Genomic DNA, 27,711 nt, shown 5'->3' on the forward strand with positions numbered 1-27,711 from the left:
CTCCCTCTGCTTCAGTTTCTTCCTCTGAAAACAAACAGAGGTAACAATGCCTCTTTCACAGGTGTGCTGCTGAGAATCACAGGGAGGGCGTGTTTATGTGACACGGAGACGAGTGTTTAATGCTATTCATTCCGTGAGTGATGGACCAAACTCCCATTCAACAGTGTTGATTAGAGTTTGGTAGATGTGGTTGAAATCTACCTTCTACAAAGGCAGGTTGGTTATTCACTTGACAATAAACGGCATGGAGAATGCAAGCAGGTATTCAGAGGTAGCATAAATATGTAGAAACCAGATGCAAAACAGAATCACACCTAGCCTGAACAGGCGGCCAAGAATATTTTCCCACCACAATGTACCAAAGGGATAAAACGCAACCCAGACGATGACAGCAGTGGCTTCCTACGGCAGCGAGAGGAGCACACACACAATTTTCAAAGCTCTCAGGTATTTTTTGCCTCTTCGCGATACTCGATCTCCTCTGAGTTCCATTCCAACACCTAAAACCCATTCCCGTGCCCGTTGGGAATCACACTCTTTACAAGACTTCAGGCAAAATACTGAATTTATTCACTTGATTTGACTAGTCACGTTGGATAAAGGTGTCATTTTTACTTGCATGATGTAAAAACATACTTTGAAGTAGGAATACTCACATACTTTACAGTGTTAAAAATATATATATAATAAGAAAGATTCACGAAGGCATTTGATATAAAACATACACAGTATGCTATTTTAATATACAAATGCTTTAAAGAAAATAGAGAAATAAGAGTTATAAAAGCCACATCATTAAGAATTTATAAATGGTTCCATTTTTCTTAAAGGTCACATTCTCATCCTTTGGGATGTACAGACATTATGTGGTTTAACACAGTTTTATCCACATTCAAAACATCACGTCTTAAATGTTTGAAGCATAGCATGTACAGTACAAAATGTTTCCATAGGAACATAACAGAACCCATCTCTGGTGGCCTGCCGTCAGATGGCTCCTAATTCATCAGCCATTTTTAAGACACTCGTCCAGCTTATTGCTACAATATTTTCATTTATATTGGAGTTTACTGACAAAGACTCAAAGAGTTATCATAGAATACACACTAATATACACCAAACTATTCTGAGTTAAATGAACTTCCCATACTTAAATTAGAGCCGAGAATAGTAATTTGAGGCTAATATATTATCCTTGTGATTGGTATTTTTAAAATTTTGAGCAAAGTGCACAGTGAATGGAATCAGCCACTGGAAATGATCCTTCTGTGAACTCTCAGCTTCCTCTGAGTCAGACGTACCACCTGAGAAATGAGAACCTTCCAGCCTGCTGGGGCCCCGGGCAGCTTCACAGATCAACACACAGGAGCCACGTGGAGTCACGTTCACGAGTCGTGGGAGCCCAGCCGATAAACGCACAATTCACTTGACAGAGCCCCTGTGCGGAGTCAGCAGAATCAGCTTCCCAGAGACCAGTAAATGCTGAGTCCTAATTTAGGGCAAATGCCGCCATCCGTCAGCCATATTCTAGTGTTGGTGGACCCCGGACAAGGTTGAAATAGCCAGCCAGGGCCCCAAGGTCTATGTAGAGAGAACGCTGCCTCTTCAGCATCTCCGATTCCTCAGTGCTCCCTGTGCATGAAGAGTCTGAAAAGGGAAACATCGAAAAAATAAAATAAATGACCAGGGGAATGTCCAATGATAAATGCCTGGTTCTTCAGCAAAAAAACAAAAACAACAGCAAACTGTGGGCCTAATGGAACAGCATTCAAACTCCGGTTTTATTAAGGAGCCACAGAGTTGAACACTATTGGCTAGTTTACGGATACGACACAGACAAAAGAATTCAAAAAAGAGTCAACGACCATAAGAAATCAGCTAGAAATCCTGGCCCATCTTCCAACATCCCAGATGATTCTTTTTAAATGCAGAAAAGTCAGACAAGAAGCCGAGAAATGCAAACAAGATTTCCAGGCTTGACATCTGGGTTTGGACCCAAATAGATTGAGAATGTCACAGATTTTCATAAGAAAAACGGAAACCCCTCTCTGTGCATATTCAATGCTCCTGGAATGCGTATTGTCTTTCCTAAATGGGAAAGCTTCACAGCTGGCGGAGAGATTTTGAGCAGAGGAAGCAGAAATGCAAGTTGCCTTCAAACTCAATATTTTATCAACACCGTGATGTTTCCAAACAAGCGCTGACGTGGTTTACCATAATTGCATTAAAAAGAACCCGGCTCTTTGCTAACAGCAAAACTGTCATGCTTGATCTGTTTTTAAAAGCAAATGCGATTCTCTGCTGCAAAAAAGCAAGGCAGAGCAAGTCTCAAAGACTGCATTATCTCCATTTGCCTGGAAACCAGTTAGACTTTGCTGATAAATTAGCCAATTTTTTTCTTAATTGTGATTTTTTTCTTTTTGGCCGTGCCCCGCGACAGGTGATATCTTAGTTCCCTGACCAGGGATAGAACCCGTGCCCCCTGCAATGGAAGCACAGAGTCTTAACCACTGGACCACCAGGGAATTCCCAGCCAATTTTTTTTTTTTTTTTTGTATATGCTTTAGCTGACATTCTTGCTGAAATTTCTCCAACAACTTATGGCATGCAGGAAGTCACTTCAATTTTTTAAAATTTTATTGAAGTCTAGTTGATTGACAATGTTGTGTTCATTTCTGCTGTACAGCAAAGTGACTCAGTTATACACATAGATATTCTTTTTCATATCCTTTTCCATTCTGGTTTTATCACAGGGTATTGACTATAGTTCCCTGTGCTCTACAGTAGGACCTTGCTGTTTATCCATCCTATAGATACCAGTTTGCATCTGCTAATTCAATTTTTTTCCCAAGTGCTTTCATGAGCTCTAATTATTAGAAGTTGGACACAGACAGAAAAAGAAGGGAACCAAGGGCGCTGCACACTGCAGGGCGTCCATACCGGCGATGTTCTCAGGAAGCTCCAGCTCCTTGCGGCTCAGCAACCGCTTCTGCTCAAAGAGGGCAGAGTCCAGGCTCTGACAGCGGGGCTGATCCTCCCTAGGGGGGTTCAGGGCGTCATGTTTCAGCAGGTCTGCCGCCCTGGGGCGGTGATTGGGGTTCCTCTCCAGAGCGGCCTCAATCAGCTCTCTCATGCCAGGACTGCAGTCTTCAGCAATATCTTCCAACGGAGGCGCTTGCTTGTGGATCTATGAACAAACCAGCTCTCTTAGCATCAGTGGTATGAAAATAGACCCTCGACAGCACAAGTGCTTTAGTTACAAGACCTGGGCAGTCTTTTGTTTCAAAGCAAATACAGTTCATACCCCTTCAGGAACATTTCCTAAGGAAACTGAGTGAAACCCATTTTTTGGTTGAATGCAGTCAAAGATACATGCGAGGTTTGAATGAACAGCTTTCCAGCAGAGCAGTGGCCAAAGGTCCCTGTGCAGTAACGGGGAAGGGTCTACTTCTCAACCTCTCCACTGTCAAAGGGGGCCTGCGTGTTTCACTACGCTCCAGGCTGCTGTGGGGATCTATAATCTAACATCTTATTTTGGAACGTGTTCAAAGAACACATACAACTTCCTTGGCGCAATGATTTATGCTACTCTGATGCTCTTCAGTGGCATCTTGTATAACAGCATAGCTATAATTTCTGCTCATGCACATTGGGGTAGGTTCCCACTCAAACAGGGATGCCTTCTTTGCGGGAACGGGTCATCGCTCCACGTGGGAGGAACTTTCAGCTCCCCCTCATGGGTCATAGTTCACCATCATCCCACTCAGGTGTGTTATCCGAGAAAGAGCAGCTCTCCTGAGCAGGTGGGATGCCCCGCTGCCCCTGCTTACTATGTACAGGTAGGAGGGGTAGGCGGAGCGTGGGTAGCGCTTCACCCAGGGCGGGGTGCCCGTCTGCATGTGGATGAGTGTGGCCCCCAGACTGTAGATGTCTGCTTTGGTCGAATGGCCCCTGCACAGGATCACCTCCGGGCTCATGTAAATCTGAAAGAGAAGCAGGACAGTTCAGTCTGACTCCCCTCACCTGTCTAGGTACCACTTCCCTAATCCAGTTCAGGAAGCTTCACCATATTCACCGCACACTTCATCCCCTCAGAAGGGCCTGGTATTGCTGTGTTCCCTTCAGTGAAGGAGAAGCACAGACCCTTGGGGACCCAGGCAGCCTTGGCCGAGGGGCCCCTGCAGCCTCAGAACACCTCTTCGCACAGACTGAACACAAGGCAGACCAGGCAGCAAAGGACCCGCAGCCGAGAACCCACCTGGGGGTCCCACTCATCCAAGTTCTGCAAAGCACAGGCCAACGCTTCCTGTTTCTATTAAAACACCAATTCCTTTCATATTTAAATGACACTGAAATACATGTCCTCATTTCATGTTTGTCATTAAAATGCCAAACCACTAATTATCTACAGCATCAAAGGCAGCAGAAGTCTCCATGGTATCAACACCGACTACGCGGAAGAGAAGAATTTAAAGTGTAATAATGGGAAAGTGATCCTAATTGGTCAATTCTATGACCCACTTCTTATTTCTACATACCAGGGAGCCCAGTGACTAAATATTAAAGGCATGCCACATTCACATTGTGTAAGTTCTTTCTGGTTTTATGAGCCGATGCTGGAAAAGGAGGGCTAGTTTTAGAAGTAGTTTCTCTAAGCAGCGTTTGTTTCTAAACGTAAAAAAGAGCAAACCCTGGGGACCCGTGTCTTTACGGCGGATACAGACTGAGAGCAGTTACTACCCTCATCGTCAGTATTTAGCTTTAAGAAGTTTTGATGTTGCCTGTCATCTGAATATGGAAACGCGGGTGAGTGTTCCCAGAATACATTTCAGAGTAAATAAATAAAGAACTGGCTTACAAAACCTGGGGAAATTGCCCAGTTTCCCCCTCCTAACTTGCCTCAAGTACTTGCTACAACACAATTCCAGGCTGGCTGGCTTTGGTTCCCTCGCTGATTCTCTCTCTCTCTCTCTCTCTCTCTCTCTCTCTGAAGGGCTTTCTTACCAAATAAAATCACAAGATTTAGCGCCATGCACAGTGGTCAGGACAGCTGCCAACAGCAGTGCCCCCCCTGCTCCACCCTTGCCCGCTCCCCTAAGCAAGGATTAGGCAAAGCGTTACTGCGGGCATCACCAAGGACAGCGATGTGCTCAGGGCCCTGGAGGGACTGTGCGATGGCACATCGGGGGCGGCAGCATCCCACCCACAAGGAGGCCTGGCTGCGGCCCCTCGGGCAGTTCCCCATCATCCCGCAGAGGCCCACGGCTCACATTCCTGGGTCCTCAAGCCACCAGAGCAGCAGGGCGTGGGGGTCAAGGGCACTTCCTTTCAGGGCTGGCTCTGTGGGGCTTGTGCGCCCGAGGGTGTGGGCACTGGAGCAAAGGAGCCTAGAGGTCAGGGGTCAAGGCCTTCACCTCTGATAACGTTTATTACAAAGGGAAAGAGACTGTGTGTGTGTGTGTGTGTGTGTGTGTGTGTGTGTCCGGGCACGTGAGGATGACGAGTGACCTTACATAAGAACTTTACAAAAGGAAGCATGCAATCAAAGGAATTCTAATTAGCTATTCATGTTGATTTTTCCTTCCTTCTCTGTAGCAGGGAATTCAAAAACAATAGCTTAAAGACAGGACAGATGAACCCTGTAATTGTATTAACAATACATGGTTATAAGATCATGCCCCGAATTTGAAGGAGCTCTGTTGGGGGGATCAGAAATCACCTGCAGCAAAGTGATCAAGTTCTAATGGGAAGCGAATCTGCACGGTTGACCTTGACTAACTATACCTTCTTGCTCTCTAAGGATGGGGAGTCATAACAAGGTTGCCGAGAGCTTTCCTTCCCAATTCATCACGCTCACCGTCACACGCACCGTCGCTCTCACCGTCACACTCACCATCGCTCTCACCGTCGCTCTCACCGTCACACTCACCGTCGCACTTCGATCGTGAGTGCCATACAGAGGGTGAACAAACACGAGTTATCAGAATAGTTTATAACTAGGAACACCAAGGCCAGTTTATCCCGTCATGGAAAGCAATTTACATTTGGTGAAAATACCTCAATCCAAATACTATCCAGGGACAGACGCTGTGCTCCTATCTCACACCCGAGCACATACTCTCTTTCTGCTAGATAATCCCAGAAAGAAGATGTCTTTCCCTGGCTATTGCAAAATGTTCAATTTGATCACCCTGCCGGGAAGAGAAAGGTATTTTCCATCTTTAATACCATAAATAGCTTGTTTCTCAAACGGCTCCAGGAAAAAGGGTAGAGTGTCACATATCTGAATGTCTGACGACTGCCAAACATGCTGAAGTATTTTCCGAAAAAAACATGTCATAAGTGTTGTCTTATTAGATTCTGTGCTTTGGGAAAGTTTTCCTAAGATCTGGTGATTAAAACATTCTTTAAAATAATAATAAATAAATAATGTTTTCTTCTGAACATTATTCTGCTTGAAGACAACTCTCTAGAATCCTCTCCCAAGTATTTTCCAGAATAAGTTCAGTGATAACAGCAAAAACAAAGATCTTTTCTGCTGCCCGGTGGGAGTCTTTGCTTTCAGAGAGTTAAGAAAAGGCTTACAGAATCTTGGTTTGAAAGGCAGACAATTTCTTTTAGCACTGCAATGAGTTCAGTGCAATGCATTCACTAGCTAAACTAAAGGTTATCGTCTGATTGACACCAGGACTGACCTGATAATCTTGGGGCAAACGTCCAGGCAACTGCCCCCTCTCCATTTCCTGAGGGCACTTTCAACAGCTAGAAGGGCATGGGGCTGGGAGGCTCTGACAGTTCACCCTCTGATAGTTTATCATCTCACAGTCATGGAGATGGGTCAGGAAGGCAGATTCTACACCCATGTACCTTCCCAGATGCATCCAACCCCATACCCATCATAACCAACCGTGAACTAAATGGTTAAACGTTAATAATTCAGGTAAATTTTAAATGGGTCCTCCCTCCTTCCTTATTGGCTTTGCCCTGTGCTCCATCCCTGGCACCTACAGCAGTCTTCACACAGCAGGTGCCGGATAGACACTCACTACACAGGTCAACTGCTCAGCCTAATAAGGTGAGCACTGAATATATTATTTGACAGCCCGGGAACGCATTTCTCTGAATCCCATTTAGATTCAGGAAAGTTTTGTTTTTGTTCCTGCTTCACAAATGAGTTAAATAGTATAGCAAGTTTATATCTTCAAATAAGATTCATTTGTGCTCCAGTAAATGAGACTTCTTTTAAGATTTCCAGGATTCAAGAGAGGCCTGAAATGCTGTCAGTTCTCAGTAAATGTTCTTAAGGACCATGACAATTATGGCTGTAACTGAACCAAAACAGTAATATTAGTTATGCTAAAACCACATATATTAGTTATATCAAAAAGTTACATAGCCGTTACACCTTAGACTTTAGACTCAGAAAGAACTAGATTTCGAGGCCCTGATCTATCTGTAGCTGAGTAACTTGGGGCACTTTATTTTAACCTCTTCAAGCTTATTTTCTTATTTTAAAATGGGAATAATAGTATTTGCCTATAATAATAGTATTGTGAGGATTAAACAGTATAATTTATTTCAAGGGCTAAAGAGTATATGGCACGGAGTAAATGCTCATTAAACATGGTCCAATGATAACAATGATTTAATGTAATGGTTTTCTTCCCCTTCTTTGTCCTTTCTGCGGTAATGCTAGCACATCTTATTTTTACTCTTAGTAAGGTATTGCCCATTCTGGTGTGAACATAATTACCTCTGTTCCTCGCAGCTCCTTAGGAAAATAGATCTCTTCAGTCATTTGGACACTTAGACCAAAATCCACCAAAACAGCTTTTGTGGACATGAAAACAATGTTGCTAGCTATAAAGAGAGGAAATTTTTCAGTAAAAAAATTGTGTATCTATCCCTAAATAAAATGAAAACATTATTTAAAACAACGAGTTCCATATAAAGATAGATTGAAATGCTTCCCCTACTAAAGTGGGCTTATTATGTTCAAAAGAGAGGGATGAATCTGGGTGAGAGTTTAGGTAAAAATCACTTCAGATTTGTCAAGAATTCAGCCAAGGTGGATATAAATGATTGTAGCCATTAATAATCCTCAAGATACAACAGCCAAGATACGGAAACAACCGAAGTGTCCATTGATGGATGAATGGATAAAGAAGATTTGTATATATATATAAATTTTTGTGATACATAATATATACATATAAATTGTGTGGTATATAGAATGGAATATTATTCAGCCATAAAAAAGAAGGAAACTCTGCTATTTGTGACAATATGGATGAACCTTGACGGCATTATGCGAAATGAAATAAGTCAGACAGGAAAAGACAAATACCGTATGATCTAACATATGTGGAATCTAAAAAAGAAAAAAACAAACAAACATAGAAACAGAGAACAGAGTGGTTGCCTCGGGTTCAGGTGGGGGGAATTCGGGAAGGTGGTCAAAGGTTACAAATAATAAGATGAAAAATAATAATAAGATGAATATTATTTCATCTTCCAATAATAAGATGAAAAAGTTCTGGGGCTGTGACGTACAGCATGGTGACTATAGTCCATAATACTGAATGGCGTATTGGAGAGTTGCTAGGAGAATAGATTTTAAAAGTTCCCACCACACAAAAAAATTATAAATACCTGAGATGGATGGATGTTAACTAACCCTATTGTGGTGATAAGTTTGCAATATATACACATATCAAATCATTCCCTTGTACACCTTAAACTCACACAATGTTATGTGTCAATTGTTTCTCAGTAAAGCTGGAAAAAATATTTTTTATATTTTATATATTGAGTTTCAAATTCTAAGACATAAGCATAGTATTATCAAGCCACTTTCTAAAACAAAAAAGTGAAATACCCAATTTCTGTCAGGACAAGTTTTGCCAGTCCAATTTACCCTTAGATATTAGGGGTTCACAGCAGGTCTCTCTTGTGTATTTCCCCACAATCTCTTTATTCCTAGAAAGCAGTCAGTGAAAGCTTCTTTAATGGACTATTGCCAAATTTGTATTCAAAATTAAAAAGCAATTTGTTTTTCAAAAACGTTGACTGTGCTTTTAAGTATGTTACCATTTTTAAAGCCTAGTAACAAGGCAGTCGTTAATGATATGTGGCTATAATCTCTTCCACAACAATTGGAAAATCATCCTTCCTTATGACTTTGAAAGCTCTCATGACCCCACTGGACTCTAAAATGTATCTCAGAAACCCAGGGAGAAAGCAGGGGAGGGGTGTCTTCCCTGCCACCGAGGACCTTCAGATTGAAGGAGGAGTCATGTGCCTAAGGTCTATCTAGTCCTTTTTAAGCCAAAAAGGGACACGTCCAAGGAGAACTCACGTTTAATGTCATGGTGAATCACTTTCTTCGAGTGCAGAAAATCAAGTCCCTTGAGAACATGCTTTGTCACCCAAATAATCTCAAATTCTCTCATGGGTCCACAGCTCTCCAGTTTCTCCAGGACAGACCCTCCCTCGCCTGCTTCCATAAAGAGATGGACGGTTTCGCCCCATAGAACCGCGCCGTATAACTCAGCGATGTTCTCGTGCCGGAAGCAAGCCTGGATTTCCACGTCAGATGGCTTAAATTGGTCTACTGGGATCTAGAACACAAAACACAAGGAAGATTCTAAACAACCCCAGGATAAGGAAAAGAATACACAGCATAGGTCAACTCACAAACCAGAAGGCAAGTAAATGCCCTCAAGGATACTCGGATGTGTTGTGAAGTTTACTCCTGAGTTACGATAAGGTTTACTTGAGATATACCTTTACATTCATGTCCGCTTAAGGTAAAAAAAAGAAAGAAAAGAAAAAACAAAATAATGAAATACTGCTTTCATTTAGAGTATAGATACCCAACCGAAGAATTTTTCATGATGACTGAAATAAAGGAGGTAATTTCCCATCTTTTATACATGTAATTTCTATGGCACCTAGATTTTAGGCCATATTTTCAATATCCCTTGTCATGAAATAATATAATGTCTCTGGTCTCTCAGTTTGTGTTCTAACAATGCATTTAAATAAGCACAGGCCATCTACTCTACAGAAAATCGGAAGTCATTAATAAAGAAGTAGCTCTTTCAGTGCAGAGAGATATGGAATGTCTCCAAAATATACTGATAGACTGAAAACAATCAAGATGCAGGAGTACATATATTATATTCCCACTTGTAATAAACTGTTCAGCCATACATACACATGTCCATAGAAATTCTCTGGAAGGACATGTAAGAACCCGTTAACAGTAGTTACTTTAAGGAAAGGGATCTCATTCTTTAGCCTGCATCCTTTTGGACCTGTTTGGGGTTGTTAATCATCTTATATGTTTCTGTTTTTTAAGAAAAAATATGGCTTCAATATTAACTATCAGGACTGCAAGGAAAACAAACCCACAAATCTATTTCCCACGCCTTTTGCGATGAAACTGAAAAACAGAACACTTTGGTTCTAAGAGCTATAAATAATGTCTCCAGATTTTTTTTTTTTAACTTGGACGTATCTCCTAAATGCAACCTTCAGGTAACTTACTATATCACCTCCTTTTCTTCCTTTTTTTTTTTTTTTTTTTTTTTTTTTCAGTACGCGGGCCTCTCACTGTTGCGGTCTCTCCCGTTGCGGAGCACAGGCTCTGGACGCGCAGGCTCAGAGGCCATGGCTCACGGGGCCAGCCACTCCGCAGCATGTGGGATCTTCCCAGAGCTGGGCATGAACCCGTGTCCCCTGCATCAGCAGGCGGACTCTCAACCACTGCGCCACCAGGGAAGCCCTCTTCCTTTTAATAACAGCCGCTCTGGCCACCCTTTAAGGGGGAACAAACAAGGCCCACATGACAATAAGAGAGACTGAGATGATATTCAGTAATTATTTTATGTTTTGTTTTCGTTAAATCAAAAGTGAGTTTGTTTGTTTGTTTTTTGCGGTACGTGGGCCTCCCACTGCCGTGGCCTCTCCCGTTGCGGAGCACAGGCTCCGGACACGCAGGCTCAGCGGCCATGGCTCACGGGCCCAGCCGCTCCATGGCATGTGGGATCCTCCCGGATCGGGGCACGAACCCGTGTCCCCAGCATCGGCAGGCAGACTCTCAACCACTGCGCCACCAGGGAAGCCCAGTGAGTTTGTTTTATTGCACTTAAAAAAAAAACAAAACTTTAAAGTAGAACAGACATACACAAAAGTGCAAAACTGGTTAAGTATCAAACTCAATAAATTTTCAACTGAACACACGCATGTAACCACTATGTAGATCAGGAAACAGAAGCCCACCAGCGCCCTGAAGCCCCCTGCTGCCCCCTGCCTGTCCCTGCTCCTCATGGGCAGTCACTCATGGGACTTCCAACAGCATGGGTTTGTTTAGCTTTTTTTGGCCCTTGTGTAAGAGGAATCTCATACAGTAGATCCTATTTTGTGTCCAGCTGCTCTGGCTTAACCTAATGTAGATCTATCATCGTCAATAGGAAGTTGTAAATCATTTCTTCTCTTCACTGGACAGCATCCCAGTATGTAAATACACCGTATTTCAGCACTTGGAAACTTCCCAGTTTGGGGCTATTACAAATACTGCTGCTATGAGCACTCTAGCACGTGGCTCTGGTGACCACGCGTGCATGCCTGCTGGGCGAGCACCTGCAGGACTGGAATTGCTGGGTCACAGGGCGTGTGCGCGTTCACTTTGCTAGGTCGTGCCAAACGGTTTTCCAAAGTGGGGCACCTCAGCAGTGATTGCTCAATAAGAAGAGATGCGGGGCTTCCCTGGTGGCGCAGTTGTTGAGAATCTGCCTGCCGATGCAGGGGACATGGGTTCGAGCCCTGGTCTGGGAGGATCCCACATGCCGCGGGGCACCTAAGCCCGTGAGCCACAACTACTGAGCCTGCACGTCCGGAGTCTGTGCTCCGCAACAAGAGAGGCTGCGATAGTGAGAGGCCCGCGCACCGCGATGAAGAGTGGCCCCCGCTTGCCACAACTAGAGAAAGCCCTCGCACAGAAACGAAGACCCAACACAGCAAAAATAAATTAACTCCTACCCCCAACATCTTAAAAAAAAAAAAAAAAAAAGAAGAGATGGGGTTTTTTTTCTCTGAAATTCAGCCCTTTAATCTACAGTCCTGAGGAGCCTTACAGCTTTCCCAGGGTCTGCTTCCCTGCCTGGTCCCCTCCCCAGTGGGTGGCATTGAAGCAGCAGCAAACAGATGTGCTCTTGCAGGGTAGCTCCCCTTCAGCCACCCCAAGAGGGATGAAGTTATCCAAGCTGGCGCTAAAGAAGCTGGTACTTTCTTTGTTATCAGAGCAAGCTGATTAAAATGAACTATGCCCTTAAGCAGACTTGGGGGCTGAACGGCCCCAGGTAGCAGCAAATCTATAAAACAGAGATGCTTTTCTCGGACTCAGCACCCTTAGATAAGAGGCAGTCAAGGGGTAGCCAGCTTTGAGTAAAGTAAATAAACGAGCACACAAAAGCCCCAATGCCGAACACGCAGGGTACCCTGTCTGCTTATGAAGTACGTACCAATTTACATGCCATTCTTTTCTTAGTTTTTATGTCTTGTGCTAAGTACACTTTTCCAAAGGCCCCCCGAGGAATAAAATTAGAGCCAATATTCCTGTAAGTCAGCTTCCAAGGGATGAGAAGAACATCAGAGTCTATCTGATAGCGTCCGTTCTGGGGAGTGATTACCTACAACAAAACAAAAATGCAGGAGGGTAAGAATTTCAGCAAAGTCCTTTTCTGAGACCCGCCCTTTAGAAACTGGTTACGTTAGACCGCATTCCTACACGCAGGGTTCAAAATTAATGTCACCGTATATAATCATAACAGTGTACAGAAGCCTCTTAGAGCTCCTATCTAGAGCTTCAGCAAAACAGAGAAAGCATGTAACAGAAACACATCCCTGGTCAGACCTGATCATATTTCTGTCTACGTGTGCGTAATTCACTGCCAAAGAGAACTTTAAAAATGATTTACCGAATGCACCATGACTGCTGTGACCAAAAGGCTGAAAATAAACATTGCGGAAATGTAAACTGTGCATGCAAGCTGACTCGTTTCCAGTTAAGATGTGCTAACCTGTTAGTCTGCATACCTATTACTCAGAGGTGATGCACACTCATAGAGAGTAGGGAAATGAACTGATGATCACAGAGGATTCTGGAAAACAATGTGTTATACCAGAGCTATGAGTTGACAGTGCCACGTAAGCAAAGTAAGGGCAGAACCATTTCTCATCCATTCACTCATTTAATATTTACCGAGTGCATGGTATGTGCCAGGCACTGTGTTTGGTGCTGAGCAGGCGGCGATGAACAAGAGACAGATGACCCCTGACCTCTGAGGGTTCATGAGTCAGTAAACACTTTGAACAAGAGGTCTGAAAAACAGCCGACTCAAAAGCTGAGAGCGACAACCTAAGTGTCCATCAACAGAGGAATGGACAAAGAAGATGTGGTACATATACACAGTGGAATATTATTACTCAGCCATAAAAAGGAATGAAATCATGCCATTTGCAGCAACATGGATGGACCTGGAGATGATCATACTAAGTGAAGTAAGTCAGACAGAGAAAGACAAATACATATGACACCGCTTATATGTGGAATCTAAAATACGACACGAATGAACTTATATACAAAACAGAAATAAACCCACAGACATAGAAAACAAACTTATGGTTACGAAAGGGGACGGGGGGAGGATAAATTAGGAGTTTGGGATTAACATATACATACAGCTATATATAAAATAGATAACCAACAGGGACCTACTATACAGCACAGGGGATTTTACTCAATATTTTGCAATAACCTATAAGGGAAAAGAATCTGAAAAAAAAAAAATATATATATATACACAGTATAGTATAACTGAAACACGTTGCTGTACACCTGAAACTAATACAACATTGTAAATCAACTATACTTCAATTTTTAAATAAATGAATAAAAATAACAGTTTAAAAGAATTAGAGAGATATCCTGATAGCAGTGTGGGTTATAAGGGTATGTACCCTTGTCAAAACCCATCAAACTGGGTATTAAAGACCTGTATATTTTACTGCATATAAAGTCTATGTCAATTTTTCAAAAGTGAAAAATTGACAGGAGAAATAATTATAAATCAAATGAAAACAAATTAATAAGATAGTCCGTGGGAGACATGACCTGGAGCACATTCCTAAAAAAAATGTGTTGGGTATGCTTTCAAGGGTTCGAGTCTCAAAAATACAGGTTTTACTTACGTTTCATTAGTAATATTACGACTTCAGATTATGAATTCGGGGATTAGGAAACTATCAAAGTGACACGAAGTTATTTCAAGAATGGGAGAGGGTGAAGGGGAGTGCGGATCACGTGGGTAAAGGGTAGACTCCGATTCATCTCCAGATGCATGGGGCCTTACACGGGCCCTGCTCTGGGAATAATCCTGGTGACCGTAAGCGTTATTCACTCAGGACCTACTATTGCTAATCTTAGCTACACCCCGTGAACAGGCGTGCTCACTATTTGGGAATGAAGCAAAGAAGGCTAATACTTCGAAATGTGAAGTCACTACACTTAAAACTTTAGTATTCACTGAGTGCAGCCTCTGCGCAGGTCCCGAGAGGGAAAATGACTAAGCGGAGACCGCGGCGTTGCCAAGTTTGAAATATGACGTCCTTTCAAGAAGTGTCACCTCAAGTTCCTGGAGGCCACTTCTACAGCACGCTGGGAACCACATGCAGACAGAACCATGCTCACGGCACTCAGCTGCACTCGCTTTATTGCCTCTTCCTTGTTATTAAATATTTACAGACCCAATTTCATTCGATTCTCCAGGAATCCACTTCAGGGCTTAACTCACCTTTGGAAAAAAAAAGTTTTACTTAAAAAAAAAATTTTTTTTTTAATTGAAGTATAGTTGATTGACAAGGTTGTGCTAGTTTCAGGTGTACAGCAGTGATTCAGTTACACGTATACATCTCTATTCTTTTTCAGATTCTTTTCCCTTATAGGTTATTGCAAAATATTGAGTAAAATCCCTTGTGCTATACAGTAGGTCCCTGTTGGTTATCTATTTTATATATAGCTGTATGTATATGTTAATCCCAAACTCCTAATTTACCCTCCCCCCGTCCCCTTTCGTAACCGTAAGTTTGTTTTCTATGTCTGTGGGTTTATTTCTGTTTTGTATATAAGTTTGTTCTAGATCCGTGGGATCTGGCTCTGTCCTGCTCTGCTGGTCCCACAGCAAAGGGACAGCCAGGTTCAAGTTCGGGGCTGTAACCAGTAGGTCCTGGCTGTTTATCTATTTATATACAGTAGTGTGTAAGTGTTAATCTCAAACTCCTCATTTATCCCTCCCCACTCCCTTTCCCCTTTGGAAAACATAAGGTTTGTTTTCTACGTCTATGAGTCTATTTCTGTTTTGTAAATAAGTTCATTTGTGTCATGTTTTTAGATTCCACGTATAAGTGATATCATATGATATTTGTCTTTGTCTGACTTACTTCACTTGAAAGTTTTACTTCTGTCCAACCCAAATCTGCTCTAACCCACTCTGATGCGGTGCGCTCTTAGCCGACAGGATGAAGAGTAGTAACGCCAGCCATCTACTGAGTGTTAATTCTGGGCCAGGCACTGTGCTGAGTACTTCATACATTAACTCAGCAATTTCTCATAACAGGCCTGTGACGTAAGGGCTCTTTTTATCTCCACTCACAGATGAGGAAACTGGCTTCAGGAGGTTAAGGAACTCACTAGGCGGCAACAGTCAGGATTCAAACTCGGGTCTGTCTGACCCCAAAGCCACAGCTCCCATTCTTTAGGTAAGAGCCTTTGATCTTCCAGAGGCTGTAATTAAAGCTGAGCTGTGATCAAAACACAGTTGTTAAATGTCTACATTTACACATCACTGAGCACGGCTTGGCCTTCTTCTCTTTAGATCAAATACTACAGTTCCTTCACTGCAGTTTATCATCCCCAACGTTCTGGGGACCCTCCTCCAAACACCCTGCAAGTTCTCCCGGGCCACCTCAGACGACAGTCCCTGAAAGTGTGGTGTGACATGCAAGTGATGGCCAGTTTGTGGTTCTGCAAAGTCCCTGGATCTTAACAGGCAGAACAGTTCTCAGAGCTTTCTGAGATGCTCTTCCCAGGATACAATCCTCTATTTTGGCTCAAATAAAATTTTCCATTTTTTTCTTAGATGCACTGGTTTATTTTCTGGTGATGCTCTGGAAGGGGTATGTTAATTTCTTCCTTCGTGAAGCCATTCACAGGTGGGCCTGGTCAGGATGCTTCCTGGGAGCTAAGCAAAGGTATTTTACATTAACACTCATTACAAGGGTGGCTTTGCATCCTTTCAACACGCACTGTGTGTACACAGGTCACGTGCATTCATTGTATGGAATGAAGGCGGCCATTTGCCCATTTTACAGATGAGTAAACAGAGGCATAGAGGTTGTAATGACTGGCCCAATGTCACCCAGCTAGTCCATTTCAGAGCTGAGACACATGCTGGGCACTTTAATTCAAGGGCCTGCCGTCTTCACAACTCCTCATCGTATATGTATATACACATTTTTATGGCCAAGAAGTAGGGCTTAGGAGTCAGGGGAGTCAGAGATGGCTTTTACTACCCTCTAAGGAAAGACTTCCCTACAATCAGCATTGGCCCGATATGACATTAAATGCCCTAGTATATGATGCATGCTTCATCACAGGTTTCCAAGCACAGACCAAAATGCCCCAGCAATTATTGGAGCTGATAAAGGGGGTGATTCAAGCTTCAGACAGAGAGCTTGACTCAAGTATCTTTAAGGTTTTTTTTAACCCTGAGAAACCAGGAATCCATGACTAAGCCTGTGGAGCAGGACAGCATCTCACACCCACATCTATGAGCAAGCTCTTTGGGGCTCTTGAGTTTCCCAAAAAATCACCCAAGAGTTGAGTGTTTAGAACCCATTTTAGGTTATTCATCCCCAGATGAGGGTGAGAGTTGGTCTAGATTATAAGTAACTTGTAGCAACCTCACACAAAGCAACCCCTGGCTTCGTCTCCTAAAGTTTCTTCCCCAGGTCCTGCTGGATGTCGGTGGAATCTTTTAAATATTATTTTCAGGAAAATAGCACCCACTTGCACACACATGCAGACCACCATTTTACACGCCTATGCTTCAGGATATGACTGTAACTCCTGGGTCCTCCACCCTAATTAACTCCACAGGCGCTGGGCTTGTAGGTTGCCTGTAATACACCAGGCGTCTGTGACTCCATTCTCTCCATCTGAAACATTCTCTGCTCTCCAGCCCCTTTATCTGGCTGATTCCAGCTCAGTAATTTAGGCATCAATTCCTCTTGGGGAAATTCCCTGGAGGTCCAGTGGTTAGGACGCAGAACTTTCACTGCCGAGGGCCTGGGTTCAATCCCTGGTTGGGGAACTAAGATCCCACAAGCTGTGTAGTGCGGCCAAAAAAAAAATTTTTTTTAATTCCTCTTGGAAGCCTATCTGACATTCCTCCTTTCCACCGGCTCACCCTCGTGGTTATGTGAGGTATCCCGCCTGAGTGTTCCCATAGCGATCAGGGCTAGCCGTATTGAGAAGTCCTACAGTGCATTACAATTACCTGTCTACTTGCCCTCTCCAGCAGGCAGAAAGCTACCAGGGGACACAAACTGTATCTCTAGCACCTGGAGAAGTACCTCATCCCCTGCAGAAGTTTGAGCTCTGTCTAGCAAATGAATGGATGGATACTGGAAGGAAAGCATTTGGTCCATATGTAGATACACTTGAAGGTCGACTTTACCTTAGAACCAGTCTGTTGGGTAGATAATTAGCTGCCACCCTGTAAAGCAGAGAAACAGACAGCAGCAAGGCCAGGAGAGAAAAGTTTTGATGGAGTCTTAGGGGGAGGGCCATGGGAAGAGGAAGGTCTTGAAGGTGGGATGGTTCCCAGGAGAACACACGTGAGGCTGAAGGAAGCCAGAAGCCAACGTGGCCTCCTTCACCATCTTGTCTCAGACTGGCTGTGATCTGGGATGGCAAGTCACCGTTCTTGTGCCATTATTTATAAAGCACGGAGCTGTGACAGGCTACTAGCTGTCACAGGGTGCATCTAATCCTTAAGGACAGTGACAGGAAAGCCAATCACAGCCCCCTGAGCCATCAATCACAGGGTGATTTGCCAAATAAGGCATGGTCTACTTTCCTGTGGATTTTAAGGTTAGGTCTTCTTGCTGTATTTTATATTCTTGATCACTTTTTAAAACAAAAGGCTTTTTTTTTTTTTTTGCGGTACGCGGGCATCTCACTGTCGTGGCCTCTCCCGTTGCGGAGCACAGGCTCCGGACGCGCAGGCTCAGCGGCCATGGCTCACGGGCCCAGCCGCTCCGCGGCATGTGGGATCTTCCCGGACCGGGGCACGAACCCGCGTCCCCTGCATCGGCAGGCGGACTCTCAACCACTGCGCCACCAGGGAAGCCCAACAAAAAGCTTTTTGAAAGTTGTAAAGATCCCTTCTTTTTTGATATGTCCTATTTGCAAATTTTCTCCCAAATATGGCTTGATTCATTTCTGGAGCACAGGCTCCATGACAGGACTAACAGCAATCTACTCTTACGCTTTGCTGATAATATTTTCACTTCCTTTTAATGCCTTCATTTCTCTCTTTTGCTGCATTAGCTTTTTTTTGTCCCTCACTCCAAAACCTTCGGAAGCTACTCCTTTGTACTCTTTATATTTTTCCTGAATTCCCTCTGTACATTCCCAATTCTATGGCCCATCTCTCATCAGTCTGATAGTCCAGGGGAAATAAGCCCAAGTCTCTACATATTTACAAGCAAAGATAATGTGTTTATTCTGCATGTTTTCCTTTAAGACACCCATTTTAACAAATAAATATGTAAAAAAAAAAGAGAGAGAAATACATAAACAATTATGTTTCTGATTATAGATATATATATTATTTTGAACCAGAATTCTCCAGCTATATTTTAGCTAAGACAAACAGGTATTAACCCTTATTCAAATTATGACTTCCCATTTATAAACAGAAGTACTCTTCTCAAGGCAAAGTTAACTATCAAGTACAGTTTTGTATATCCAGACCAAAGCAAGTCATACAATGATGCCAAATGTAATCTTTTTTCTTGGGGGGGGAAGGTAATTTTGCAATTCTGCTGCAAATTGAGCTATAGCTGAACACAACTGGCTTCTAACAAAACAATTCACTACACGGCTGACCTAAATCACTGTGTTGTTTTGAACTGAATGAGTGTGGTATGCAAATAATAATAATAATAATTAAGTACTCGGTCCAGAATCTTTACTTGTTCAGCACCACCCCCCATACATTAGCCTTCCTGCCATTTAGATACACCAAAGGAAAGGAGACACTTTCATCAATAAGCGTGTTTTGCAAGTTCCCACCCACTCCTCTGTGAATTGTCCTTTTTAAAAAATAACATCACCTCTAGCCAGCACCTACATTCACCTTTGAGAGACTAAGACACTGACCACACCCAAACACATCACCTGATCCCCTACTGTGGCAACTAAGTGTTGTCACAATATTTTGGATTTTTTGGATACTTGGGGTGACTAAACAAGTATAGCCCTTGTCATTCATACTTTGTCAATTAAAGAGAGTGAATCTGTGGATAACTATTTACTGCCCACAAACTACATTTCTGCAAGAACTGAATGTAGCCAGTGTTAATATCGTGACGTTTCAAGATGTGACAAGAGAGGAGCACAAAAATTCAGCCTTCAGAAAAATTCAACAGACATTCTTTAACATAAACTGTAGCAATATTTTTTGGATCTGTCTCCTAAAGCAAAGGAAATAAAAGCAAAAATAAACAAATGGGACTTAATTAAACTTAAAAGCTTTTGCACAGCAAAGGAAACCATTGACAAAACAAAAAGACAACCTACTGGACAGGAGAAAATATTTGCAAATGATACAACCAATAAGGAAGGGATGAATATCGAAAATATGTAAACAGCTCCTATAACTCAACATCAAAAAAACAACAACCCAATTAAAAAATGGGCAGAAGACCTGAAGAGACATTTTTCCAAAGAGGACATGCAGATGGCCAACAGGCCCATGAAAAGATGCTCAACATCTCTAATCATCAGGGAAATGCAAATCAAGACCACGATGAGATATCACTTCACACCTGTCAGAACGGCCATCATCAAAAAACACAAATAACAAATGTGGAGAGGATATGGAGAAAAGGGAACCCTCCTGCACTGTTGGTGGGAGTGTAAATTGGTGCAGCCACTATGGAGAACAGTATGGAGGTTTCTCAAAAAGCTAAAAAGAACTACCATGTGATCTGGCAATTCCACTCCTGGGTATATATCCGAAAAAATGGAAACACAGATTTGAAAAGATACATGTACCCCAATGTTCATAGCAGCGTTATTTACAATTGCCAAGGAATGCAAGCAATCTAACTGTCCCTCAACAGATGAATGGATAAAGAAGATGTGTTTTATATATATATATATATATATATACACACATACACATATACATACAATGGAATACTACTCAGCCATAAAAAGGAATGAAAGTTTGCCATTTGCAGTAACATGGCAGGGGACTTGGAGGGCATTACGCTGAGTGAAATAAGTCAGACAGAGAAAAACCAACACTGTACGCTATCCCTTATACGTGGAATCTGAAAAATAAAACAAACTAGTGAATATAACAAAAAAGAAACAGACCAGAGATATAGAGAACAAACTAGTGGTTACCAGTGGGGAGAGGGAAGGGGAAAGGAGTAGAGGATTAAAAGACACAAACTATTATGTATAAAATAACCTGCAAGGATATACCGTGTAACACATGGAATACAGCCAATATTTCATAATAATATAAATGGAGTATAACCTCCAAAAATTGTGAATCACTATATTGTACACCTATAACTTATAAAAAATTATACATCAACTGTACTACATAAAAAATACATGTTCATTAAAGACAAAGCCTTTATTCCCCTCTCAGATGAAGGAATCTCAGGAAGCCTTTCTCTTCGGCCTGATTGACGAATGAGCTCTTCAGTGAATTGTTAAATTAAAATTCATTCTTCTTCATTACCTATTTGTAGAACTACTCCTAAAATATGGAAAAGATTCTTTAAACGGAACTTTTAACGAAGACCGTGTTTTGCGCCTTTCGCATGGAGGTGATTCTTACAGATATTCCATTTTTAAACACCATACCTGGCAGCCAGTCTGAACCAGGTGCAGCAGCAGTAGTAAGCTGAACACACAGCACTCAACTGATCAGGAAAAAACATACCATATTTAATAAAATTCCAGATTCTTGCGGTCGGTGTCCATACAAACGCTTTGCGGTGTTGGATATGTGGTTTGCAAAAGCAAGCAAATCCTCCACGGTTCCGTATCGGACCGATGACAGCCAAGGCCCCTCCTGGCCGCTGAGCAGCACGGAGTCGGCACGCCCCTCTTCCTTGTGATTGCTGTCCTGACACACGGTCATCAGACTGGGTTCGTAGGCCACAGGCTCTTCACTCGCGTAAAGATTTTCCATAATGTCTATTACATCAGACACGTTCAAATGTTTCATTAATAAATCGATTTCTTCTTTGCTGTCACTTCCAGTGCTCATGAACTCCATCACTGTCAGGCTCTCCAGAGAGTCTGCAAAAGAAACCTCAGCTACTTAGTTTACTGTATTTGTATTTGCATTTGAGATCAATGGGAAACTGACATGAAAGAATCGGGAACAGGCTTCTATACGACTTTGTTTATAAAATAAGGGCGGGTTTCCCTGGTGGCTCAGTGGTTGAGAGTCCACCTGCCGATACAGGGGACACGGGTTCGTGCCCCGGTCCGGGAAGATCCCACATGCCGCGGAGCGGCTGGGCCCTTGAGCCATGGCCGCTGAGCCTGCGCGTCCGGAGCCTGTGCTCCGCAACGGGAGGGGTCTCAGCAGTGAGAGGCCCGCGTACCGCAAAAACAAACAAACAAACAAAGTAAGGGCTCTGGCCACAGTGTGTGTGAGGTCAAATGCACAGACAGTGAAAAAAGGGACCTTAGATAACCTTTAGTCCGGCGCTCATTTGACCGTTTCCAACCCTGCCGCAGGGGACAATCTTCCCTGCATGATCTCTGTGGCTTTTAGGCCGTGGGTGGCTTTTTTTTTAAAAAAGAAACTCCTTGGGACTTCCCTGGCAGTCCAATGGTTAGGACTCAGCACTTTCACTGTGGTAGCCCGGGTTCAATCCCTGGTTGGGGAACTAAGATCCCGCAAGCCACACAGCGCAGCCAAAAAATAAATAAATAAATAAAATTAAAATGGAAATTTACTTAAAAACAAAAAACTCCTTTACCAAATTCAGGAGCTAACTTTGCAAATAAAATTCAGGTCCTGAAGCCAGAAGCGTGTCACACGGATTTTAATCTGAGCAAATGTGATGATGGTAAGTCAAGTTTCAGGAATAATTCTGACACAAATAACAGCTCATTTAGAAAGGAGACGGCAAATCTCAAATCTTCTTTCTGCTGAGGACGGGTATGAGAAAGGAGAAGATTCCTTTAACCTGTAACCAGCTGTCCCCTCCTGTGACCAGGATTCTTTAACAGTACAAAGCATGCATCTCAAAGACTCAAGAAGGTTAACTTAATATCTAGATCAATGACCCTCTAGAAGTTGTGGTTTTATAAAGAAGCCAGGGAAGCCAAACCTATCATAAGCAAGACATGGGCAAGATTGACTAACTCTGATTAGCCAAAACCGTATTTCAGCTCTTCTATACAAATCAGGAGCCACACTTGGGGATCTGTAAATGAGAAAAAGAAGGTAAGTCAAGGGTAAACAATGATGCTGTTACTCAGGATTTGGGAACAACACCATTCCAAAGGATTAAAGATAAAAGGACTTAAGAGACCTAAGAAAATGAAAAGGTATGTATGTCTACCTAAACTACTGTGCTCCTGGAAGCAGCCTCTCTCTGACAAGTGTTTCAGGTTCTTGAAAGCACAAGCCTTCAATGCGTTCAACACACAGGGCTAAATAAAAGCCACAGGCTCCCATCAACCTGGAGCACAAGCACCAAACTCCAGGAAATATTCCACCTTGGGGCCACCTGCCCACAAGACCCAGACATAGGCCTCTTGGTGAATTTCACTTGAGAAAAGAACCATGCAATTTAGTGTCATTATTAAGTTACTGGACGATCCATTTCTTTCTTTCTTTCTTTCTTTCTTTCTTTCTTTCTTTTTTAATGCTCTTTTTTAAAAATATTTATTTTATTTGGTTGGGCCAGGTCTTAGTTGTGGCCAGCGGGCTCCTTAGTTGTGGCTCACAGTCTCCTTAGTTGTGGCATGTGAAGCCTTAGTTGCGGCATGCACTGTGGGATCTAGTTCCCTGACCAGGGGTCCGACCCTGGTCCCCAGCATTGGGAGCGTGGGGTCTTAACCCCTGTGCCACTACAAATTGTGTATGGGGAAAGAAGTCTAGGATTACGCAGTTATGACACGGCATCTAGACTCAGGCTGCGGGGGACCAATCTCAGCCCCTCCTTTAGTGTTTGCATGATCTTGGTCAAGTTTTGTACTTTAACCTCACTTCATGTCTACATCCCCCACCTGCAAAATGCAAGTAATAACAGCATGTCCCTTGTAGGTGGTTGTGAGGGTCAAAGGAGTTCCAGAGCATAAGGTGCTGGGCACAGAGTCTGGTGCACAGTACATAAACTATGTCTTTTGAAGCTGCTACGATGCGCATGAAATCGAAGGACTGGGTCGGATCCCTGGCTTTGCAGGTACTGCATTAGGCCGCCTTTCTTAACTGCAAATGGGCTGCGGCTACCTATCCCCCTCCAACCCCCCATCCTCCCCCTTCTTCACAGTAAGGTTTTAAAGACTGTTTCTAAAATAAGAGACAAAGAAAGAAAAAAAATAAAGGCAGAAACCAATGAAATGTTTTGATGGCTGTTATCATCACAGTTACATCTAGAGAGCAAAGGAAAGCCCCCTCTCTGAGACCTGGCTGGTCTTTGAGGAAGACTGATTCGGGCTCTTGGGGTCTCTTGACTTATGAAAGGAATTTTTTAGGTTAATGGAGGAACATTGGACTGGGTTTCATGGGGCCATTTAGTTGCAGTTTCTACTTGTAGAATTTACAGGGAAAAAAAATGGAATTGAAACAACAACAGCTCAATTTAGGACCCCACTGGCTGAAAAGTCCCAAAGCTGCTGGATTTACTTAGCGAATGGCTGGCCAGAGAGAAAGTAAAGTTCCCAGTAGTAACAGGGCTATAGAAAGAGAGGAAAAGGTCCATACAGTTTACAAGTCGGTTAGCTGATCCAGAGAGGAAAGGCAGGTTTTGGTTTTTAAATCCTGCAGAAAGTCTGGAACATTTGTATGTAAAACCTGAGAGGCAGAAACACACACGCCCGTAATCTGATTGCTGGGGGAGGGCAGGGAGGTGGAGGCGTGTGTCTTCGGTGCCACTAATCCCCTAGCAACGCCAACCTCCACTCCTGCAAACCCGCGTGCAAACCCGTGTGCGCCCCAGAAAACCCTGACAACCGCCCGCTCAAGGTGCCGGCAAAAGCCTCAGCGTTTTCAGGCCTTAATTAAGCAGACAAGATGCTAATGATTTCTGCGTTACTCACCACCAGTAGACGTCTAGAAAAGTGAATGATGAAGGGATCTGTATTTCACTTTAGCAGCAAGCACCCTTCCCCACACAGTATTCAATAAAAATCTGCATTAAATCCCCACTTGTTAACGCAGGAGGGGACTATACCAATTTTAGAAATGGACAAATGGGCAGATACAGTCAAAATTATCTGCTTCAAATAATTTCTGAAATTGGCAGTAAAGCCAAGAGGAAATACTCTCCTAAACATAATGGCAAACTCTTAGCTACTTCCATCTCCATAAACAAAAGTTGAGCGTTTCCTGGCAAGTGCGAATGAAAATGGCCAAGATTACTGGTGTAGGCTCCTACCTTACAAAGGATGATTATATCTCATGTTACTTCACATTTAAAAGATTTTTCTGCCAAAATAATACGTTGCCCCTCAGGGCACACCTCCAATAAGACTTCTTCTAATAATATTTTTTTCTCAAAAAGCCCGAGAATTGGGACTTCCCTGGTGGTGCAGTGGTTAAGAATCCGCCTGCCAATGCAGGGCACACGGGTTCAATCCCTGGTCCGGGAAGATCCCACATGAGGCGAAGCAACTAAGCCCGCGCACCACAACTACTGAGCCTGCACTCTAGAGCCCGCACGCCACAACCACTGAGCCTGCGCTCTAGAGCCCGCGTGCCACAACCACTGAGCCTGCGTGCCACAACCACTGAGACTGCGCTCTAGAGCCCGCACGCCACAACCACTGAGCCTGCGCTCTAGAGCCCGCGCGCCACAACCACTGAGCCTGCGCTCTAGAGCCCGCGCGCCACAGCCACTGAGCTTGCGCTCTAGAGCCCGCGCTCTAGAGCCCGCGCACCACAACCACTGAGCCTGCGCTCTAGAGCCCGTGCGCCACAACTACTGAGTCTGAGCTCTTGAGCCCGCAAGCCACAACTATTGAAGCCCCTGCACCTAGAGCGCGAGTGCTCCGCCACAAGAGAAGCCACAGCAAGGAGAAGCCCGCGCACCTCAGCACCCCCTGCTTGCTGCAACCAGAGAAAGCCCGCGCAGCAACGAAGACCCAACACAGCCAAACATAAATAATAAATAAACAAATTTATTTTTTTAAAAGAAACCGAGAATGAAGACATTCTAGCTGTATTAGAAGCACAGCCACTTCAAAACCTCTAGATGCCTCAACCATCCAATTTTCCGTATAGGACGTCTGCCAGAAATACCGCATACCAACCTCAATCCATCAGATCTGGGGGCGTCTGCCGATTCAAATTACCTTCTACTTGGCAAGTACCTGAAACTCAGGCCACAGATACGCAAAGCAACTGTATTACTGCTTCTTTCCCTGTTTTTGTCGGGAGCAGTCCTTTATTCTGGGCCAAAATACGTCTTTCCAAAAGTGAAACAGACGTTGCAATGTTTTCTTAAAGATAGCTCGCGGCCTTCCCCGTTAACTTTTGGGACGATCTGGACGCTGCACTTCCTTTTCAACGTGGTTCCCCTCCTAGAACTAGAACTTCGGAATCCTGATACTGCATTTCCACGGGGAAACATCTGTGAAATAACATTTTCCCCCTTAACATTCTTTCTTAGGCCAAAAGCCCAGCATTCGTGTTCTGTTATAACCACCCTACTGGTCGCAGAATGGGATCCGGGATGCAAGCGTGAAGTTGCTCGGAGGCTCTCGACCCTGCTAAACCCCCTCCCCTCCATTCGTCCCGGTCCTTAAGACGAAGGGAGCGTTAAAGGACTTGCACATGAGAAAAGCACCCATCGCCAGGGCCAGCGGCAGCCGGGCCCCGCGCCTCCGGGGCGCACTCACCGGGTCTGAGCAGGGAGGGCGCAGCCTTGAGGGTGGCGCCCGCGGCGGGAAGCCGGGACCTGCCCTGCTCGCGCGCTAGGGATCCGGGAAGGAGGAGGAAAGGGGAGGAGTCGCGGTCAGCGCCCCGTGGGACCCTTGCGCAAGGTTCTTTCCAGCTGCGCCGGCTGCAGCCGCGACCCGCGCGCAGCCCCGAACCGCCGCAGCCGGAGACGGGCACGGCCTCCCCCCCAGGGCCCCGGAGCCCTCCCGGATGCTGGGGCGCCCCGGACCTCAGGGTGCGAACCGCCGGGGCACCCAACAGGGCTGCGATCGAACGACAGCCCCGAGCCCCCGAACTCTTACCTGCGGCCTCCGCGCGGGCCCGCCGCCGTCCCCCGACGGCTCGCGGCGCAGCTGGCGGGCGGCCCCCGGGAGCCGGGCGCGCCGGCGTCCCCAGGTCCGGCGTCGGCAGGAGCGGGAACCAGGGCTACCGGCCCCGGAGCGTTGGCGCGCTGTCCGGGCCCGAGCGGTCGAGTGAGCCCCGCGCCTCCCGCGCACCCGGGCTGCCCTCGTCGGCCCCTGACTCACAGCTTCTGGGCCGGCCGAGGGGCGGCGCAGCGGACTCCAGCCGCCGCCTCCCCGCCTCTTCCATTTCCCCTTTCTCTCCGTAAACAGAAAGAGCCCGCCGGCTAGCAAGGCTACCCGAGCCCCCGCGAGGGGAAATTCCGGCCTCCCCCCGCTTGCCCTCGGGGCGCTGGGCGGAGCTGGAGGTGGGACGGGGGTGGGGCGCGCCGGGAGCGGGGTCGGTCTCGCCACGCCTCCCGGGGGCCACCGCCGGCTGCGCGGCTCCGGCCCACAGCCTGGAAAAACACCCCCGAGTTCCCTCCGACCTGGGGACCCGGCAGTCGGGGGGTAGAGGGCGCCCCGACGCGGAGCAGGAAAGGGCGACCCTGCCTCCGCCCCCGGCCGCCGAGGGAAGCTCGTATTTCCTAAGGTGCCGGCGCCCTCGGCGCTGCTGTGGGGTTCCCCGGCCCTTTCCCGCGCCCCCCATGCCGGAGGGTGTGTCTGTGTGCTCGGGGCGGGGGGAGGGGGCGAACAGGGGCGCCGCGTGCTGCCCGCGCCGCGCTGCAGGAGGCGCAGGGAGCTTCCCGGAACCGCGGCCCGCCCCGCTCAGGTTTCGGTCCAGGTCACACACGCAGGGCGGTGATGCGTGGCCCCCAGCACCGACCCAGTTTAAGGGCTTGGGAGAGGCTGCCGTGGGAAGTGACGGGGCG

The 27,711-nt window shown here is 45.0% G+C and overlaps 1 protein-coding gene across 4 annotated transcripts; it reads right to left on the minus strand.

Annotated features, from left to right (window-relative positions):
- Positions 1-708: 708 nt before the first annotated feature.
- MAP3K8 (mitogen-activated protein kinase kinase kinase 8) lies at positions 709-26,918 on the minus strand. Of its 4 annotated transcripts, none has more exons than XM_022580671.2 (8): positions 26,801-26,918; positions 21,315-21,676; positions 12,528-12,695; positions 9,359-9,620; positions 7,754-7,860; positions 3,831-3,983; positions 2,941-3,187; positions 709-1,647 (listed from the first exon to the last, which is right to left on the minus strand). In XM_022580671.2, the coding sequence occupies exons 2-8, from the start codon at positions 21,651-21,653 to the stop codon at positions 1,517-1,519; spliced, it is 1,407 nt and encodes a 468-aa protein (XP_022436379.1). In that variant the 5' UTR covers positions 21,654-21,676; positions 26,801-26,918; the 3' UTR covers positions 709-1,516. The 4 variants fall into 4 exon arrangements, with proteins under 4 accessions (XP_022436379.1, XP_022436380.1, XP_089762454.1 ...); XM_022580672.3 differs by lacking the exon at positions 26,801-26,918 and adding an exon at positions 25,871-26,609; XM_089906328.1 differs by lacking the exon at positions 26,801-26,918 and adding an exon at positions 22,369-26,568.
- Between the last annotated feature and the right edge of the window lie 793 nt (positions 26,919-27,711).

This window comes from Delphinapterus leucas, chromosome 2, assembly GCF_059928025.1.
Source record: "Delphinapterus leucas isolate spDelLeu-1000000601 "Yukka" chromosome 2, BTC_Dleu_Yukka2, whole genome shotgun sequence".
NCBI classification, from domain to species: Eukaryota; Metazoa; Chordata; class Mammalia; order Artiodactyla; family Monodontidae; genus Delphinapterus; species Delphinapterus leucas.

What these genes read in the sequence shown, in the direction of transcription:
- MAP3K8 (XM_022580671.2), bottom strand. Translation starts at nt 21,653, where the DNA reads ATGGAGTTCATGAGCACTGGAAGTGACAGCAAAGAAGAAATCGATTTA. An exon ending in AAAGAATGGCATGTAAATTG is followed by an intron (nt 9,621 to 12,527) that starts GTACGTACTTCA and finishes TTTGTGTTCTAG; the next exon opens with ATCCCAGTAGACCAATTTAA. An exon ending in GATTCACCATGACATTAAAC is followed by an intron (nt 7,861 to 9,358) that starts GTGAGTTCTCCT and finishes CTCTCTTTATAG; the next exon opens with CTAGCAACATTGTTTTCATG.